This window comes from Euleptes europaea, chromosome 15 (assembly GCF_029931775.1).
Source record: "Euleptes europaea isolate rEulEur1 chromosome 15, rEulEur1.hap1, whole genome shotgun sequence".
Classification (NCBI taxonomy): Eukaryota; Metazoa; Chordata; class Lepidosauria; order Squamata; family Sphaerodactylidae; genus Euleptes; species Euleptes europaea.
Window position 1 is genome coordinate 37,795,543 of NC_079326.1, and position 19,058 is coordinate 37,814,600.

Sequence of the window (19,058 nt, forward strand, 5' to 3'; positions counted from 1 at the left end):
AGAAGTCCCCTGTGCAAGCACTGGGTCATTACTGACCCATGGGGTCATGTCACATCACAACTTTACTAGGCAGACTATGTTTACGGGGTGGTTTGCCATTGCCTTCCCTAGTCGTCTACACTTTACCCCCAGCAAGCTGGGTACTCACTTAACCGATCTCAGAAGGATGGATGGAAGGATAGAAGGCTGAGTGAACCTTGAGCCGGCTACCTGAAACTGACTTCCGATGGGATCGAACTCAGGTCGCGAGCAGAGCTTTGACTGCAGTACTGAACCTTACTACTCTGAGCCATGGGGCTCACTCCTAAATACTGCTCTGAGACTTCATGTGAATTTCAGTGCCATCTTAAACAGAATTACATCCTTCTGAACTCGTTGACTTCAATGTACTTAGAAGGATGTAACTCTGCTTAGGAAACCACTGTTAATCCCTCCAATTAAAACATACATGTTCGTCTTTGGGGAAGAGGGAGAGGCAGGGAACATATGAGACCAATATATAGAGCATATAAGACCAAGTCCATTTGAGAGTACCTTCTAAGGACAATCTCAAAGGAGGACAACATCTGAACAGAAGAATTTCCTGCTTATGCACCATACCCTATAGCATTAAGCCCTATTACAAATAATATTATGAAGGAATCGAACATGATGAGTACATCTATATTCTTTTTGTGCTATCACCAATGCGTGTGTACCCAAGAAAACGTTGCACAAATGAATCATGGTGCATTACAACCAAATCAAAATAACGTTTTTGTTTTATCAGTGCACAGATCTGCATCACCAATGTAAAGAGGGAAAGGATGCAACAGAAGCTGCATCAAACTGCATCTGCTTGGATTCTAGGATAAAGTTTAGAAATTCTAGGTAAACCAGAATATAGGAAAATGGAATGTAGGCCATAGAAAACGTTCAAGGAACAGAATGCAGCAGACCTACTTATCCCTAATTCAAAGAAGAGTTAACCTAGTTTTAGTACTTCACAGATCAGTGCCTGGTGTAATGTCCCCAGTCAGATCTTGCAGGAAATCTAAGGAGGACCTCTCTAAATTCTGCAGTAAAATGTATCTGGTCACAGAACTGCTGAATCTGTCAGCCTATACATTTGCTTTGTTATGAGAAACTTTCTTGGAGTTAATTCAGTTGGGAGGGAGGGGGTCATTTTAGAATTTTTCAGTTCAGGTTTTTTTAAAAGGCTCAATTTTGCTGTTTCCTTTCATTTTGGAAAAAGCCAACCTTTGTGGCTGTGTTTTTAATTACCCATCAGTAAGCAATAACAATAGGACCTTAGGAGCCAATACCAAGATAATTATCAGGGACAGCAAGTCATCAGGGCTAAATGAGATTGCTCCTGTCAATACAGCCAGAGCTGCCGCAGACAGCCACATGCACACTTCAGGATGCCATAGAAATGTACATTCTTCAGCATGTTTTCAACTTGGTGCAGTTGGCGGTTATAGGAACTATATTTTCTATGCATGGAGAGCCCGTTGCAAGTCAATACATGACCAACAACCCAAAACCATCAACTGTGCTTTTCCTTTTTTGTTGAAGATACGTGGCTTCAAGCATGATCCCACAGACAATCAATGACTATAAATTTATGGACTGTGCTGATTTAATAACTGTTTGATGCCAATGTTGACATAACATAAAAAAGTGCATGTCTAGAATTAGGGTGTTGGGGGCACTTCCCTCTACATATTTTGTTGACGTGTACAAATTTCTGTAGAATTAAGCTTAGGGGAAATCAAGCCAGCTATGCACAGAACTGATGGGCTGGCCCTGGTGTCCTATGTCCCAGATCACCCTTAAAAAAAAAAATTAAATATGTTTTAAAATTGGATCTTTTATTTTTAAAATGATGCATATTCATTTAATTTTGTAATACAACATGTGTTTATTTGCCATACATAAAAAGATTTTGGGGCAAAAAATAAAGCAGATAGCCTACCTGAAGTACAGGGGGAATTGCCAACCAGAGCAATAAATTAGCATTTAATTTGTGGGCCAGTCCATTTGCCAAATTCATTGTAAGGTCAGAGGGAAACTGAGGCTCACCACATAAGAGGAAACAAACAGTGTGTCCCAAGTATGTTAATCTGTATTCTTCCTAAATGTATGTGAAAAGCATTCTCAAATTTCCAGGGCAAAACAATGTTCTTTTTTTATTTATTAATTTCATATGCACCAGGGAATGACCTGCCACATGTTAAAATAAAACATGACGTATGCTAGAAAGGCATTCTGTACACGATATTGGGGCAAGACATATTTTTTAAAAAAGAATGACTACTTTTGCTGTATAGTCTCTTTGAATCATAAATCTTATAAAATCTCATAAATCAGCTAACACTTCTGAAGACAGAGCAGCCTACACCCTGCGTCCGCCCAGAATTACTACTGATTAAGGTCTATATCAAATAAAGCCTGAACTCTCCGTAGAAGCTAAAATGACTAAACTGAGGCTATTGTGTTTTGGTTACATTATGAGAAGCAAAACTCACTGGAAAAGTCAATAATGCTAGGAAAAGTTAGAGGCAGCAGGAAAAGAGGAAGACCCAATATATGATGGATTGACTCTATAAAGGAAGTCAGGGCCCTCAGTTTGCAAGGCCTGAGGAATGCTATTAACAATAGGGCATTTTGGAGATTATTGATTCATAGTCGCCATGAGTCGGAAGCAACTTGACAGCACGTAACACACACACACAACTGATTGAGTCATAGCAGGCAACAAATGCAATAAAATACAAAATTAATCTAGTTGTTCACTTAGTCTTGGAGGCAAGAAAATACAGCAGCAGAAGACAAGGAGCACAGAGAGAGATAAGAGATACACCATTTGGACTTCTGTTTCAGTAAAGTGTCTTGACACTGCTTTTTCTAGAGATCAGCACTCCATGGAAGCAAAAGAAATATTAAGTCACAATTGCTGTATTACAGTGCAATCCTAACATCTTCCTGGGAGTAAGTCCCACTGACCAGACACATGTATGATTATGGGTAGACTTCCTTAAGATGGTTCTCACTCTTGAGGTGGACGGCATCTTCAGAATGGGTGATTCCCATTGCTTGATCAGAGAGGCAGGAACAAGATCTTCGCTTCCTGTCTCCTCTGAGGGAACTGCCCCCTCCTTTTGTACATTTCTTGCCTTGCTAAGGGGAGAGCAGCTTCTTTGCAGCTCTCCGCTGCTTCTTTAGGCTTTACTAGAGGAAAATTGCCTTTCTGCCTAATAGACCTGAGGCCTACCTCCACATTCCCATTTGTGCTGACCATCACAAATATATACAATTTGCATATCAGAATCTGCACTTCCTTCGGGCCCTTCCATTTGGCCTTGCATCAGAGCCAAGAGTGTTCACAAAGATCCTGGTGGTGCAAGTGTCCCTGGCTCACCAGAGGATCATCCAGATACACCCTATCTGGACAATATCCTCAAATGCACCCCTTCCAGGGAACAGAGTTTAGCTCACATGGAACTAATCCTCCAGAAGCTAGAGGATCATGGGTTCCTGATAAATCATTCAAACAGCAACCTTGTCCCCAATCGGAAATTGCAGAATCTAGGCGCGCTCAATGATACGACTTCAAACTCCCTTTTTCTTCCAGAGGGCAAGATCCTCAAGCTGTCCAAGCTCTCTTCAGAGACATCCAGGTCGCAGACAACCAGACCCATGTCCTTAGTGAGACTACAAGGCCTCATGATTTCCTGCATCCCAGCCATCCCTTGGGCTCACCTGCACGCCAGGCCCTTGCAATGGTTCCAGAGGCCTTATCAGCAGGACATCCTTTCAAAAAGGGACAAGAAGATAGTACTCTCCAAGTCTATCAAATGGGTCAGTCACTCCCACCTGGCCAAGGGTCTCCAATACCTTCATGACCCACTGCTCCAGCTGTTCACAGATGCCAGCCTTTCCATTGGGGTGCAACCCTGCAGGATCTTCCAGCCCAGGGTCGCTGGTCTCCACTGGAGAGTTCCCTCAACATTAACACCCTGGAAATCAGGGCCATCCTGTTGGCGCTGTAGGAGTTCTGTCCCTTCCTTCAGGGAAGACATCTGCTGGTGAGGACCGACAATGTTGCAGCCAAGGCTCACTTGAACAAGCAGGGCAGCTCGCTTTCCTCCCTGCTACACAAGAAAGCCAAGAAAGTTCTGCACTGAGCCAAGACCAACCAACTTTCCATCTCCACAGAGCACATCCTGGGCATTCGAAATGTGCAAGCAAACTGGTTGAGTTGCCAAACTCTGGACAAAGCAGAATTGTTGCTGAACTGGGAAGTGTTCCAACAGGTGATTTCTAGGCTTGGCACAACAGCAGTGGACCTCTTTGTGTCTGTGTTGTACCATCAACTCCCAAGGTTCTTCACCCATGGGCAGAACATATGGACACTCTTCTTGCCCCCTAGCCCTCTGGCTTTCTATACGTCTTCCCTCCCCTTCCCATACTATCAAGAGTCTTGAGGCAAATCAGACAAGAGTGGGCCTCCGTCATCCTAATCACCCTGGATTGGCCAAGGAGACCATGGTTCTCATCCCTCATGGAACTGTCCTTCCAAGATCCGTGGAAACTCCCACTTTGCCAAGACAAATGCTTGATAAAGCACCTCCCATCAAAAAGAGTTGGGTTTTAAACCCCACTTTTTCTCTACCTTTAAGGAGTCTCAAAGTAGCTTACAATCACCTTCCCTTCTCCTCCTCACAACAGACACCTTGTGAGGTAGGTGAGGCTAAGAGTTTGGAGAGAACTGTGACTAGCTCAAGGTCACCCAGCAGGCTTCAAAACGGCAAAAAAAAAAATCTAACAAAAGTACAGCCATGATTTCTAGAGGGATGGCTTTTCTTTCTCATAGGCTTTCTGCCTTGCCAATTTTTCTTAATGTTTTAATTATAATTTTCTGGAGGGTAAAAAAATAGGCTTCTAAATCATGGCCATATATCAATGTAACTGGAAAGAAAACAGGTATTTTTATGAAGCGAAAATAGCTCCAGTGCCCTAAATTAAAAGGCCTGGAGCTGAAACATTGATGTGTATCTTAGCCTTTGCATGGGCAGATTTTCTTGCTGTTAATCCCATTAGTAATAAAACAGACTGTAGCTTTCAATCTACATTGTGCCATTTGACTACAAGTATAACTGCTGAGTTACTACCAGAAGCACCGTGCAATTTGACTGGCCTCTGAAATATCACAGCTCATTCAGAAATAAGAGTGTTTATCTTAACGTAATTTAAACCCGCCTCCAGCGACGCCAGCTAAAATAAGGCTCTTTAAAGTCTGCTGGAGCAAACCAAATGGTTTCAGCTGCTTTGCAGGGCAGTGGAAAGGGAGGGCTTTACATTTGATAAATTGTAGGAGGAAGGGAAATGGACATTACTTTTGCTGGCTTTGAAAGGGAATTCGACACATTCATGGAGAATAAGTCCATCCATGGCTATTAGCCATGATGACTAAATGGACTCTTCTCATTCAGAGGCAGTGTACCTCTGAATACCCATGTTAAAAGGGTTACAACAGGGAGAGGCTTTGGCTTCCGTGCTCTGCTTGGAGACCTTCCAAGGGTATTTGGTTGGCCACTGCGTGAAACAGGGTGCTGGACTAGATGGACCCCTCAGACCAGAGGGCCTGAGAAAGAGAAGTTGATGACAGTGTGTATGTGTGTGTACATGCGCTTGGGGAGGGGGGAGGAATGGAGAAGAGAGGGAAATTAAGGATAGTGTTTGTATATGTATGTGCGAGACCAGAGGGACATTGAAAGAAAGGGACATTGAAAGAAACAGAAATTAACAATGAAGTGTGTAAGAGAGAGAGATACGGGCACTGGGGGAGGAGAGAGCATGTGTATGCTTCAGGAGGCATTGGAGATGCAGAAAGAAATAGTGACAGCAGGAGAACGGATAACAAGAGAAACACAGGCATTGGGGGAGGGAGAACCAGAGAGAGACAAAAAGAGAAAAGTGGTGGTGGGGAGATGGAAGGAAATAAAAGTGAAGGGAATAGGATGATCACTCCCACAATTTGCTTGTGAGTTCTTCCCTCGCCAACAGCCCCACTCGTTTTTTAAATGATGGTGGTCATCAGTGCCACAGAAAGCCAGGCCCACTGTGAGGGAAAGATGGCATTCCCCCCCTCCACGTGCGAGTTTTGCGGAGGCCCACTTGTTTTTAACCTAAGGTCAATAGAAAATATTGGATGCTAGGGACTGAACCCGAATCTTTTTACATCTCTCTGGCCATTTTTGCATGGTCAATTTCGATGCTCGCTCAAAGCCCTTTTTTAAAATGCGACTTTAAAAATGCTTTTTCATGGTCCCGATGCAAAAGGAGGAGTTCCACTCCCCCACTCGCCTGCTTCTTTGTTCCTGTTTGCATAGCCATTAGCATGTGCATAGCTAACGCACCTCTGTTGTTTTGCAGTGTTCCTTGAGGAAGATTCTTTGTGGCAAACATCAAAGGTCACTTCCGGAACAACGGTTCAGCATGCAAAATTCAAAAAAATATGCGGGGCACTTCAGCCTGGAACACGCTGCTAATTACCATGCAAAAATGGCCTCTGATTTTTATTCTGCCCACCCCCTGAGCACAGGACAGCATGCATGGGCCCCTCATCCATTTTATCTTTACAGCCACAATGTTTAAGCCAAGAAAGACTGACTGGCCCAAGGGTACCCAGTGAGATTTATGGCTGAGTGGGGATTTGAACATGGGCCTCCCAGGTCTGGTCCAACACTTTAACCACTTAAAGACACTTACAATCACATTCCCTTCCTTTCCCCACAACAGGCACCTTGTGAGGTAGGAGGGGCTGAGAGAATTCTGAAAGAACTGTGATTGCCCCAAGGCCACCCAGCAGGCTTCATGTGGAGGAGAGGGGAATTGAACCCGGTTCTCCAGATTAGAGTCCGCGGCTCTTAACCACTACACAAAGCTGGCTATCTACTGACAGTCATGTTTCTGGTGACTTTACAGAAGAGCTCCCTACTACCTCCATAAAGAGTTGAAATGGAAGCATTGCATCTACCTTAGTTTTAACCTGGGGGGGAGGGGGGCAAGATGCTGGATTGGTGAACTCGACTAAATTGCCCTTATCTATTACTTCACTGATACTGTGGACTTCCCAAAAACCAAATCAGTGGGTTATAGATCAAATCAAGCCTGACCCTAGAAGCTAAAATGACTAAACTGAGGCTATCGTATTTTGGTCATGTCACGAGACGACAAGAGTCACTGGAAAAGACAGTCATGCTAGGAAAAGTTGAGGGCAGCAGGAAAAGAGGAAGACCCAACAAGAGATGGATTGACTCAATGAAGGAAGCCACAGCCTTCAATTTGCAAGATCTGAGCAAGGCTGTCAAAGATAGGACGTTTGGGAGGACATTGATTCACGGGGTCGCCATGAGTCGAAGACTTGACGGCACTTAACACACACACACCTTAACCCTAAGAGGATGACTAAATAGATTTGGGACGTGGTCATCCTATTCCCTTCACTTTTATTGCCTTCCATCTCCCCCCACCGCTTCTCTCTTTTTTTTTCTCTCTCTCTGGTTCTCCCTCCCCCAATGCTTGTGTTTCTCTTGTTATCTGTTCCCCGGCTGTCACTATTTCTTTCTGCATCCCCAAAGGCCTCCTGAAGCCTACACACACTCTTTAAGAGAGAGGTCAGCACAACCACTTCAAGAAGGTGGTAATTTGGCTAGTTCAAAAGCATCCCCACCCCATCGGGCTCTGAGCACTGTTCCGGCCACTGGCTAATCACAAATCTTCCCTTTTAGGATAAGGAAAAGTGATCAGTGGTTACTCAATTCCAGACATTCTTGGATGACATTAATTATCTAGACCTATTTCAATCTGGCTTCTGGCCCAGGCCTGGTTCTAAAATTGCATTGGTCAGCCTGCTGGATTACTTACTGTGATAGTACGGCTCCTAAGCACAATTACACCTTTCTAAGCCTGTTGACTGCAATGGACTTAAAAGGGTGCTGAGTCTGGTGGGATTGCATTATGAGAAAAAGACAGGAGAGTGCAACCCTGTTCATTCTTCTGGACCTCTCCCTGGTTCCTGATACCATCAAACCATAGATTCAGAGGTAGAAACTGGGAGAACTGCCCTTTAGTGTTTCTGTCATACCCTACCAGAAAATATTTTTGTTAGTCTTTAAGGTGCTACTGGACTCTTGCCCTTTTTGACTACTGCAAACAGACTAACACAGCTACCCACTGTGAATTATCTGTTATTTATATGAAAGATTGGTTTTGGGAGAGACTTTTGCTATGCTCTTTGGCATTTGTGCTGTAGAATCCGGTAGCTCTGTGTAAGACCTCATGCCTTTTAATGTGCACATAAAGCCACGGAGTGAAGTTACCCAGGATTTGGAGATGAAGTGTCATCAGTATCCTGATGACACCTACCTCTATTTCTCATTCTCATTTGATTCAGGTGAGGTGGTGGAAGCACTGAACATCTTTGGCTAGAGATGGTAATGGGGTAGATGAGGGTTAATAAACCGAAGTTAAACCCAGTCTGGGGGGGGGGAGATATGTCTGTAAACTATTAATCTGTTCTGGTTGGGACTATACATCCTCCAAAGATCAAGTCCACAGTTTGGGGTACTGTTAGATCTAGTCCTTACTCTGCATGCCCAGGTGGTATCTGTGGCACAAAGTGCCTTGCACCAGTTTGGGTTGGTGCACCAGCCAAAGTGTCTTTTTGGATAAAGGGTGGCTGACCACAATTATCCATGCCCAGGTAGCATCCAGACTAGATTACTGCAATGTGTTGTACAATGTGTTGCCTTTGAAGACTACTCAGAAACTGCAATTAGTTTGGGATACAATAACAAGACTATTGACTGGGACCTGACATTCAAGTACCATCTTGAAAAAAGGTAAAGGTAATCCCCTGTGCAAGCACCAGGTCATTACTGACCCATGGAGTGACGTCACTTCCCGAGGCAGACTGTGTTTATGGGGTGGTTTGCCATTGCCTTCCCCAGTTGTCTACACTTTACCCCCAGCAAGCTGGATGGAAGGCTGAGTCAACCTTGAGCCGGCTACCTGAAACTGACTTCCGTCGAGATCGAACTCAGGTCGTGAGCAGAGCTTTTGACTGCAGTACTGCAGCTTACCACTCTGTGCCACGGGGCTCCTAAAGTACCATTTTACCAGTTTTAAAATATCTTCACTAGCTTCTTGTATAATTCCGGACACATTTAAACTGCTTAATTTTTTTTACTCATAAAGCCTATATAACTTAGGATAATGTATCCAAAGGGTCACCTGTTCCTATCTGAACTTGTCTGTTAGTTAAGATAATCTTCAAAGACTTTTCACTGGGTGTGCCCACCTTCAGATATTAGAGGTGACCACAGGTACGGGTCCTTTTTCATAGTAGTGCCCCAGCTGAGGAATCCCATCCTCAACTCAGGAAGTCTGGGACAGAAGAATATTAGTTAGACAAATATGCCCCATGCATTGCCTCTCAGATCAGGCCATTATTGTGTTACTGCAGTGATCACTGAAATGATGATGAGGAGCCATGAAAATTATCAGGGAGTCAATGAAACAATATCCCACAGTTCGTTTTTATTAAGAGTAGCAGCAAACTGCAAAGATAGGATAAAAGAAAGTTCTATTTTACTAAGATGAGATGTTTCTTGCCAATTTTAAAGAAAGATCGAGGTCCATAGATAATGATTTTACGTAAGTACAACACCTGAAGCAGTGAAACTGCCAAAAACAGATATGACCAGTCGGGCAACTTACACTGTTCCCTCAAGCCCAAACAGCCCAGTTCAAGGTCACTAGCATATTTTTTAAGTCATTTGTGCTGCTTTCTGACTTTAAGATTCTTGGCAGTTGCGTTATTTAAAAAAACAAAAAATACTTCCAGGTTGGCTGTCCCTGCTGTTGTTTATTCCAGAATATCTGTTACCTCTGGATCATGTTTCATCTTGCAGTGAACCCAATTTTTAATCCATGTGTAAGCAAGGAATGAAAGGCACAGGCTATTAGCTCATCTGAAATACAGTCTTTCCTATTCAGGACATGAAAGTGCCTTTGCCTCATAAATAAAATTATTCAGTCCTGCTGTATTAAGAGAGACTTCTTGGGAATTTGCTAAAGAAGTGGGTTACTTTCCTTGCCCTCTCCCTATCCACGTATTGGTACTGGATTAGACCTCCATTTGTAGCTATGTAATTTCTGCATCATTCTAAGGTGTCGTGTTTAAATGTTTGCGCTTGGTTTCAGGTTGTTTCAGCTCTGTTTCAGATTTCTGCTCTCCAAATTCTATTGCACTGTTTTATTGAATGTCCCATGCTGTTGACTGTATTTGATTTATGGTATGGAATCCACCTTGAGTCCCAGTTAGACAGGCAGATTACAAATAGCATCAATTAATTAACTCCAGCAGCTAGTACTTTTGAGTCTGCTACTTCCACCCATTGTAGCTCAGAGAATGACTCTACATATCAGATGGAGAGGGCTTTCGGCAAGCCCCACCCACTCTTTATTTATGAATGCCAATATAATAAAAAAGGGATTCTAAAAAAGAAGAAGATACTAGCATGTTGAAGTGTCTCACAAGTCTTTGTCTGGACTAGATCCTGGTTCTTTTATCCTAGACTTGGGCTTGGATCCTATGACACTGTTCCCTTCGCACTTCTCTCTGGCCTCTGAAGAGGGCTTCCTCACCCCTAGCGTTTCTGCTCACACAACAGCTCCTTGAAAAATATCCACTGGTATTGTGGATGCAGAAGTGCTAGCAGCACAGGAAACCACCTCTGAAGTGGAGGACAGCCCCCATAGTGGCTGGAGAGAAGAGCCAGGGGAACGATTTCTCAGGAAATACATAAACTATCCGGATCCTGTGACAACACCAGCCTTCTTCCAAACAACCTGTTTCAGCAAAATTTCAAATTGCTATCAACATGACAATTTGTTTGGAATGTCAGGAGAACAAACTTTAAAGTACAATAAAGGTCCTTTGAAAAATGCAGCCTCTGTTCTATGCTGTAATCAGCCTTCTCTTACAGGGCGGTATCGTTCACCTAGCACTTTGAGGAGGCCTGTATGCAGTTGACAACAGATACCACGTGATGGTTTTACTGATAAAGCTCAATGTTTCTACTCTCTGGATTCCACGTCAGCATTCTCTGTAAGGTCCAAACCTCTCACATCAGTTTGTGTATCAAACAGCGAGAAAAACCTCCACAACCAAATCAAGTACTAAATATGTTCGATTACCATGATTTTTCTAGCTGAAGAACATGAATTTTCTGGAATTTCTTATAGACAATTCTGTGTTCACAACTTATACTACAGAGACAGTTAACCATTAACATACCCAAGCTCCTTCATCCCGAATATAGTGTGTTTGTCTCTCCAAAATGCTTAACTTAAACTGCAATCATTTTATTTAACATTTGAAAGACAGGGATTCTCACAAACCGTACCCTACCACGTAAAGAGAAGCGCAGTTAATAAAGTCTCAAAACAATGTAACTGTTATGAGAGCATTGGTACTAATCCATGAAAGAATCTGCAATGAAATTTTGATAACAAAAAGCATATTGTGGCCTTTTCTGTCCATCAACAAAACTCTTAATCTTACAAATTGATTAACATGCCGACAGGAGAAGGGATGAAACCAAATCTAGTGCTAGAGATTGAAAACTACTCACGGCAGCCTCTCTCGTCTGTCCCGTCTATGCAGTCTTTCACCCGATCACATCTGTATGCGCTTGGGACACACTGTCCATTAGAACACGTAAACTGCCGAGTGGAACATGTTCGCCCAGCTGCAGGGGAAAAAAGTGTATAGAACTGCATCATTTATACATGGGGGGAAGGCCTTCTTCTCTTTCTAACCTACCAAAAACAAACTATTTTATTCTATACAAGCTGAGATTCAACTGTTACCCTAAGTAGGCTGTCTCCACTTTAGTTGGGGGAATTAGCTACGGAGACAGAGCAAGAGGTGGGTAACTGGGACCGATAACCTATGTATACCAGGATAAATCCTGGGGGAAACTCTCAAATAATCAGACAGCTGTACAATCAAAATGCATTTTATTACAGAGTAAAATAATAAGGAATATACCTTTCAAGCAGTAAACATACACACATAAATCATACAAGAGCTAAAAGAGAGAAGGGTGAAAAGTTGGATAGAGTTCAGGGATAGGTGATATTTACCAGTCCAGGGGAGATGTCCAGAGAAAGCAGGGTTGAGGAGGGAAACGGCCAGCGTTTCCAGGACTGAAGAAAAGAGCCCACACGTAAGTGGGGTGTGTGTGTGCACAGATCCAAGACACACACACTACAAATGGACAAAGGACTAATATTTATACCCAAAGATAGGTCCTGAATTGGTTTGAGGTAAGATGGCAGGAAAGCCAGAGACAAAGAACTGATTGCTTTTCCGGGGTCTGATCAAAAAGTTAGCAGAGGCTTGATGAGTCACCAGGATGCAATGCCTGGACCATTCTCCTGAATACTAATTAATTGCCCGGATGGGTGCAGAAAGGGTAATTAATGGTCTGATCAGAGCACTGATTAAATCACCTTCGAGTGACACAATGGAGACTAGCCATCCCCATTGTCTAGCCAGGCACACCTTTGGGACTTGGGGAAAGTACAGCTGTCAACAACCTTCCTGCCCAAGTTATACACACAAGATGGATCCCAAAATTCCCTGAGAGGCATCTACTTTGTGGAGAGCAGTATCTTGTTTTGCTGTTAGTCTTTGGTCCCCGTTCCACACATGGCACCCCTTAGTGGGAAGAGGTGTCTGGCAGCTTACACAACTGCTGTTCCCCAGCCCCACTGTGCACAATATATATAAAAATGCCTAAGTGAAGATCTCCATTTGAATAATACAAAGTTTTAGGATAAATTCCAATGCTTGTATCTCTTGGGTGAATGCTCCAAATAATATGTGATTGGCTATGTCTATCACTATCACCCATAAGCAATGAAGCCTTTCCACTGTGGGACGTCAGTCCCCATCAATATGACGGAAAACTGGCATGGGTTAAGTTCAGCCAGCCATAACCATCCTTAGAGAACAATTCTAAACAGATCTACTCAGAATCCTACCACATCTATTCAATGGAACTTACTCCTAGTAAAGTGTTCTTACAATTGAACTGTTAGTGTCCCCAGGAATGGAAAGTGGAAATGTCATCTTAAGCTGCTCAGTTTACTTGTAGCTTTCAGCCATATCTGAAGTTTCAACATTTATTTAGGCTGTAAACTCTTCTGACATGCAGACTTTTTATTACAGTCATACAGAACGTGATCTCTGATCCAAGAGCTCGGATTTAATTATGGACATTACATAAGTCCAAAAATAAGTACATCTAGGTATGAGGTATCATTTAAGCAACACCACCCATAAAGCACTACACCCAGAAGCACCTATGAACATGAATATTACAATTCAGCCTTTCATCCGCCTTAACCTACATGCAGCCTTGGTCTCCAACCCCTAAGAGCACACTGTGCCCTTCTACCTTTTGCTACATATTGAGTAGTGTATTAAGATGCAACTTGCGGTATCTTTTGTCAGATGATGTACACAGATATGCATTTTGCCTTACAACTGCCTCTGGACTGCTTTTGACAACAGGACAACAAAAATTCAGCCATCAATAAAGGAGACAATGAGACAGACAGACACCTGGCATTTCTCTATGCCAACAGATTTCATAAACAGGAACATTTTAAAAAAGGACTCTTTGCCACCTCAACCCTTGTAATCTTCTCCTTTACATATTTCTAAATGGCTATCACAGCCCTGTCAGTTGTGAGATCAATGCATGAGAAGACGAATGCTGGAGTACTTTTATGGCTGCCAAAGGCATACATTCGCTCTAGTGACTACTACTGAAGTGACTGCACTGTAAACAATGAAGCGTATATTCATGCCAATGACTGCAAAATTACAGCTGGACTTTGGTGTGGAGCCACTTTCTGAACTCCTTGAGTTAATGTGCACAAATGTAGAACTGAAGCATGTTCTTCAGCATGACTCTGTCCAGGCTTGGCTTAGAAATGTCATGGAATTTTGCCCTTTACTTTTTCCTTAGTCGATATATAACTATTGGCTGTACCACTAAAGGGCGAAGAGGACAAAGGCCAGGGTGATTTTGTTCCTTTCTTCTGGATAGAAGACACAAAACTTAAAAGTCTTATCCCCGGTAAACAGTTCAAGGATTGATTCGCATCATAACTAAAAAGCTGGTTTCTCAGAAGATGCGTAACTGACCAGAACTTGGCTTAACAAGTTCTGTTAATAGTATAAAGTCAGGAAATTGTTAAGCTTTGCCTACCCATAAAACCATTAGCAAAGCAGAAAATTTGTCACCTGAACAAACCCTAAGGTTCAGGGTAACAGCTTTTCTTTATCACCCTCACCACTGTGACACTACACCTGTGAGATAAGCTGCTATTATTTCCATTTCCCTGAAGGGAAATGGAAGATAAAAGATGGGATTTTCCTGGAGCCAGTAAACCTAAATCCACAGCTGGGCTAGGATATAAGCATTTATTTACCTCAAGAAGCCCATGACTTAGATTACAAAAGGAAAGAGTCCTTTATGGCTCACTCACTCCACATAGTAGGAAGACTTCATCTAATCACCACAAGTGAGTAGGTAGCAACTTTTACTCCCCACAAATGACCAGTTAAATGACTAATTACAAGCCAAATTGAGAAAATTAATAGTTTCAAATGGTAACAATAATAATTTTGTTCTTTATTTCACAATTTCAAAGATTTCTTCACAAAATTTATGTCTATGTTTATAGTTACAGTACAGGACAAGCAAAACGTTTCCCCAATTAAACGCTAAGTGGGAGCACAGTTTACACAGCATAACCAAATGTCATAGTGTTATGTAAATGAAATTCATATTACATAGACATGTAGGTCGTCAAGGTTTCAACAAACATCTATAGCCATGCAAAACTATTTGAGCAACTGCTGACATGGGAAACCTCATTTAGCTAACGACTAAACTATATTTCAATTAATCTTTATTTGTTATGACCATAGACCAGCCAAGATTGAGACACAGAGAACTGATCTATATTTATGAGAATATGTTTGGCACAAAATCCATCAATATAGAGCTAGTTGGGAAAGAACAATGGGGGTTAATTCAGACATCACAGAAACCCTTGGTTAAGACACTTAAACAAATGTTAAAGTGTTATGCCTGAACTGACAAACTGGCCCATAAACCAGAATCAGAAACTATGCTCCCATCCAAGAAATCTATAGTTTGTAATTAGTCAGGAACTCATCAGGCTTGCATGCTCCCTCCTTTGTCTTCTCCTGCAGTGTACTGAGATCGAAGACATCCTAGTTAGAACTAACCACAGTTTGTTGCAACATCCAAATCAGCTATTTAAACAATTTGTGGTTAGCTTCTTGTTTACAAACTAGGATTTTAAACCATGATTAAACCACAATTTAGAATCATTGTTTACAGAAACAATCTGCAATTTGTTGAAGCATTTTGATTCAGACATCACAACAAATTACGGCTAGTTCTAAACCAGGAAGTCTTTAACCTTGATGAAGTGCACAAAGGGAGGAAGCAGGGAATGTTCAAGTCTGAGGACTTCCAAGCTCATTCTCCTCACAAACAAACCACTGTTTGTTCATGACATTTGAAAGCACCCGACATGAGTTAACAGATCAGTTTGAAGTGATAGTTCAATTGAAAAACCAGAGTTATGGCCATCACTTTGCTTCTAGATGCTGCTGTACTAGAGAAACAGAACATATGAATTTAAATTTGGGGATAGAAATGAAGAACATACAAGCAGTATTAATCCTTGGTTTTCCTGTTATAATTTACAGTGCAATCCTAAACGGAGTTACACCTTTCTAAGTCTACTGAAGTGAATTGACGTAAAGGTAAAGGTCCCCTGTGCAAGCACTGGGTCATTCCTGACCAATGGGGTGGCGTCACATCCCGACGTTTCCTAGGCAGACTTTGTTTTACAGGGTGGTGTGCCAGTGCCTTCCCCAGTCATCCTCCCTTTACCCCCAGCAAGTTGGGTACTCATTCTACTGACCTTGGAAGGATGGAAGGCTGAGTCAACCTTGAGCCAGCTACCTGAAACCAACTTCCGTCGGGATCGAACTCAGGTTGTGAGCAGAGTTTGGACTGCAGTGCTGCAGATTAACACTCTGCGCCATGGGGCTCCTGAATTGACTTAGAAAAGTACAATTCTGCTTAGGACTGCACTGTTAGAAACTCAAACAGTGGTCTGGGTTCTGTATTATGGTTTGCACAAACCGTGATATGGTGTGCTACCTGATTGAACCAATGAATCTCAATGACAAGGATATGCAAGTAAGAAAGGTTCAGCTCATGTGATGGAGGGGTCAGTAGCAGTTCATAACTTACGGCATTGTTGATGTTCGTCGGAGCCATCCTCACAGTCTTCTTCATCATCACATACCCATGTCTGAGGGATGCACTCTCCATCGCTGTGGCACTGAAAATGATTTCCCTCACAGGTGGGATGCGCTAGTGAAGGAAATTGAATTTACTTTATTTGGATGTTCGGGGAAAAAAGACAGCCAGGTATTAAAAATTCTTCTAGTGCTATAAAATGCTTCTGAAATATAAGAAGCACTTCCAAATAGAGGTCAGATATAGATAACAGTTTCAGAGAGCCATGAGCCTTCCTGGCATGACTAAAAGGCATTTTTCAATGGGAGTTATGGATGTTTCGTAATCCATCTTTCATGTGCTGTTCTAGGCCTGTTGGCAACCCTGTAACCTAACTTCCCAACACCAAGAATAAAACTAAATGAGGAGAGAAACGTGACCACCCGCATTAATGAGGAGAGAAATGTGACCACCCGCCTCCCTATAAAGGGCCTCTTGGCCTATCAGCTAGAATCTACCAATACAAATTTCTAGCCCTTTGAATGGGTAACCTTTCTCCCTGGGCTCTCCTTCTTCAAGTCAGCCATATTATACACACAGCAAGCCAGAAATCTTTGCCTGTGAAATTAGTTATGCAGCTAAATAAATATCTTAAAAGCAATTCTATGAACTAGGGAACACGTCCATTGCTAACCTATACAAATGGCTGGGATTTCACAGCCAACTGCCTAAGCAAGATTTTACATCATTTTCTCTTTTGTCAGTCAGGGTTGCCAACTCAGAGCTGGAAAATTCATGGAAATCTTGGTGTGAAGGCTAGAGATGGGAGGGTTTGAGGAGGGGAGCGACCTCAGTAGCATATAGTCTATCCTCCAAAGCAGCCATTCTCTACAGGGGAACTGATCTCTGTAGGCTGAAGAGCAGCTATAGCTCTAGGAGATCTTCAGGCCCCACCTGGAGACTGGCAACCCTAGCCATTGTTTAGATGCACTGATGAGGCCCTCTATAGACCCCCCAGCCATCCAGTAGGCCTTCTGTATCTCTGGATTTCCAAAGGTATTTGTAGAAGCGTAGCAATATTCATCTCACCACAGCACATAGTCATAAGGCAATGGGCAACATCTTCTCCAGGTAGTCAGAGATGCCAATAGTGAGATTAAAATATCTCCCACTTTTAAAATCCTACTATAACAGCAAAGGTCCATCTACAGCACTCTTCTTTTTACAGCGGTGACCAGAAAATGCCTGCCTGTGAACCTACCTATTTACTACAGGGTATGAAAGCAAGAATCCTCCCGATATGTTTCTCCCCAGCCTCCAGTACTCAGAGGCACCCAGCTTCCAAACACTAACGTTCCACTTAGCTATCACGGCTGACAGCCCCAGATAAAACCTGCCCTCCAGAAATGTAGATAATCTTTTTAAAGTCAGATTAGGCCTGATTTATATATGCAAGCAAAGGAAGGTTGGAAATAAGAGGCAAAAGGAAGAGGTGGCAGGATGGACTGCATCAAGTTAGACGCAGAGGATAAAAGCTTTCTCCCAGCTGTGCAGTCCATAGGAAAACGTTAAGCAGCCTGACACTGAGCCAGTCTACTCTGACTGCCAGCAGCTCTCCAGGGTTTCAGGCAGAGGTTTTTCACATCACATCACCTACTACCCAATCCTTTTAGCTGGAGAGGCCAGGGGTTGAACCTGGGACCTTCTGCATACTCTGCCACAGCCCCACCCCAGTCCATTCTGCCATCTCATTCTCCTGCATGTTTAAACCTACGCATGCAGAAGAAGGAGGTGGTAATGAAGTGGCAAAGTGTTAAGGTGTAGAATGAACAGTCCCACTGATTATGAGGAACGATATTTTTCAAAGTTCCCCTACATTAATAATTTCTTATAACTGCAGGCAAAGGGCAAAGCTAGAACCTTTCTCCTTGATGACCTAATTTTTATTTTCAAGGAACTGATATACGGGAGAGCACTAAAAATGTGACATAAATGAACACACAGTTTGATGTCATACAGTCCATTCTACCACCTCAGAATTTTACCACATCAATCTTCTTCTAGGGTTGCCAAGTGCCAGGTGGTGGCGGGCAACCCCCCGCCAATCCACCTGGCTGCCCGCCGACCAGCTGAGGATCGGCGAGCAATGCCTGCAAGCGCACCTGCCCACGGCACCACGGCACTTCTGGTTTACACCCGGAAGCGCCGCATCACAAGGGGACGTTTACCACTCAAATTCCCAGTTTGAGTGGTAAAAGGCCCGTTACGATGTGGCACTTCCGGGTGTAAACCAAAAGGGACGCGATCGAGTCGGTGCGGCCACGCGCACACAATCTTGCTTCACCTCCGCCCCAAAAACCTCCCACCGGAGGAGAGGGGGGGACCTGGCAAGCCTATCCTCTTCATACGTAGACTAGGCCTGAATTAGTGGCTATCACCAGATAGCTCATTTGATTAAACTTCTAGCCTGAGCTGAACAAGACTCATTTCAATTAGTTAGAACAAGATTTAACAGACAGCTGCTTTATGTTGGGAAAACACCAGACTTTGTCAGTTACCTCATTTTTTAAAATTTAATTATTTTTTTCCCACTTTATTATTTCTACCCCACCCAATAACGACCCAGTGCTGCTTACAACA

The 19,058-nt window shown here is 42.9% G+C and overlaps 1 protein-coding gene across 1 annotated transcript in view; it reads right to left on the minus strand.

The window, feature by feature from the left end:
• LRP2 (LDL receptor related protein 2) overlaps nucleotides 1–19,058 on the minus strand; it is a 181,593-nt gene that overhangs the window by 133,925 nt on the left and 28,610 nt on the right. The window contains exons 3-4 of the mRNA XM_056861187.1: nucleotides 16,431–16,553; nucleotides 11,688–11,804 (exon numbers count right to left, since the gene is read on the minus strand). Of these exons, the coding sequence (XP_056717165.1) occupies nucleotides 11,688–11,804; nucleotides 16,431–16,553 (240 nt within the window). The remainder of the gene's footprint in view (nucleotides 1–11,687; nucleotides 11,805–16,430; nucleotides 16,554–19,058) is intronic.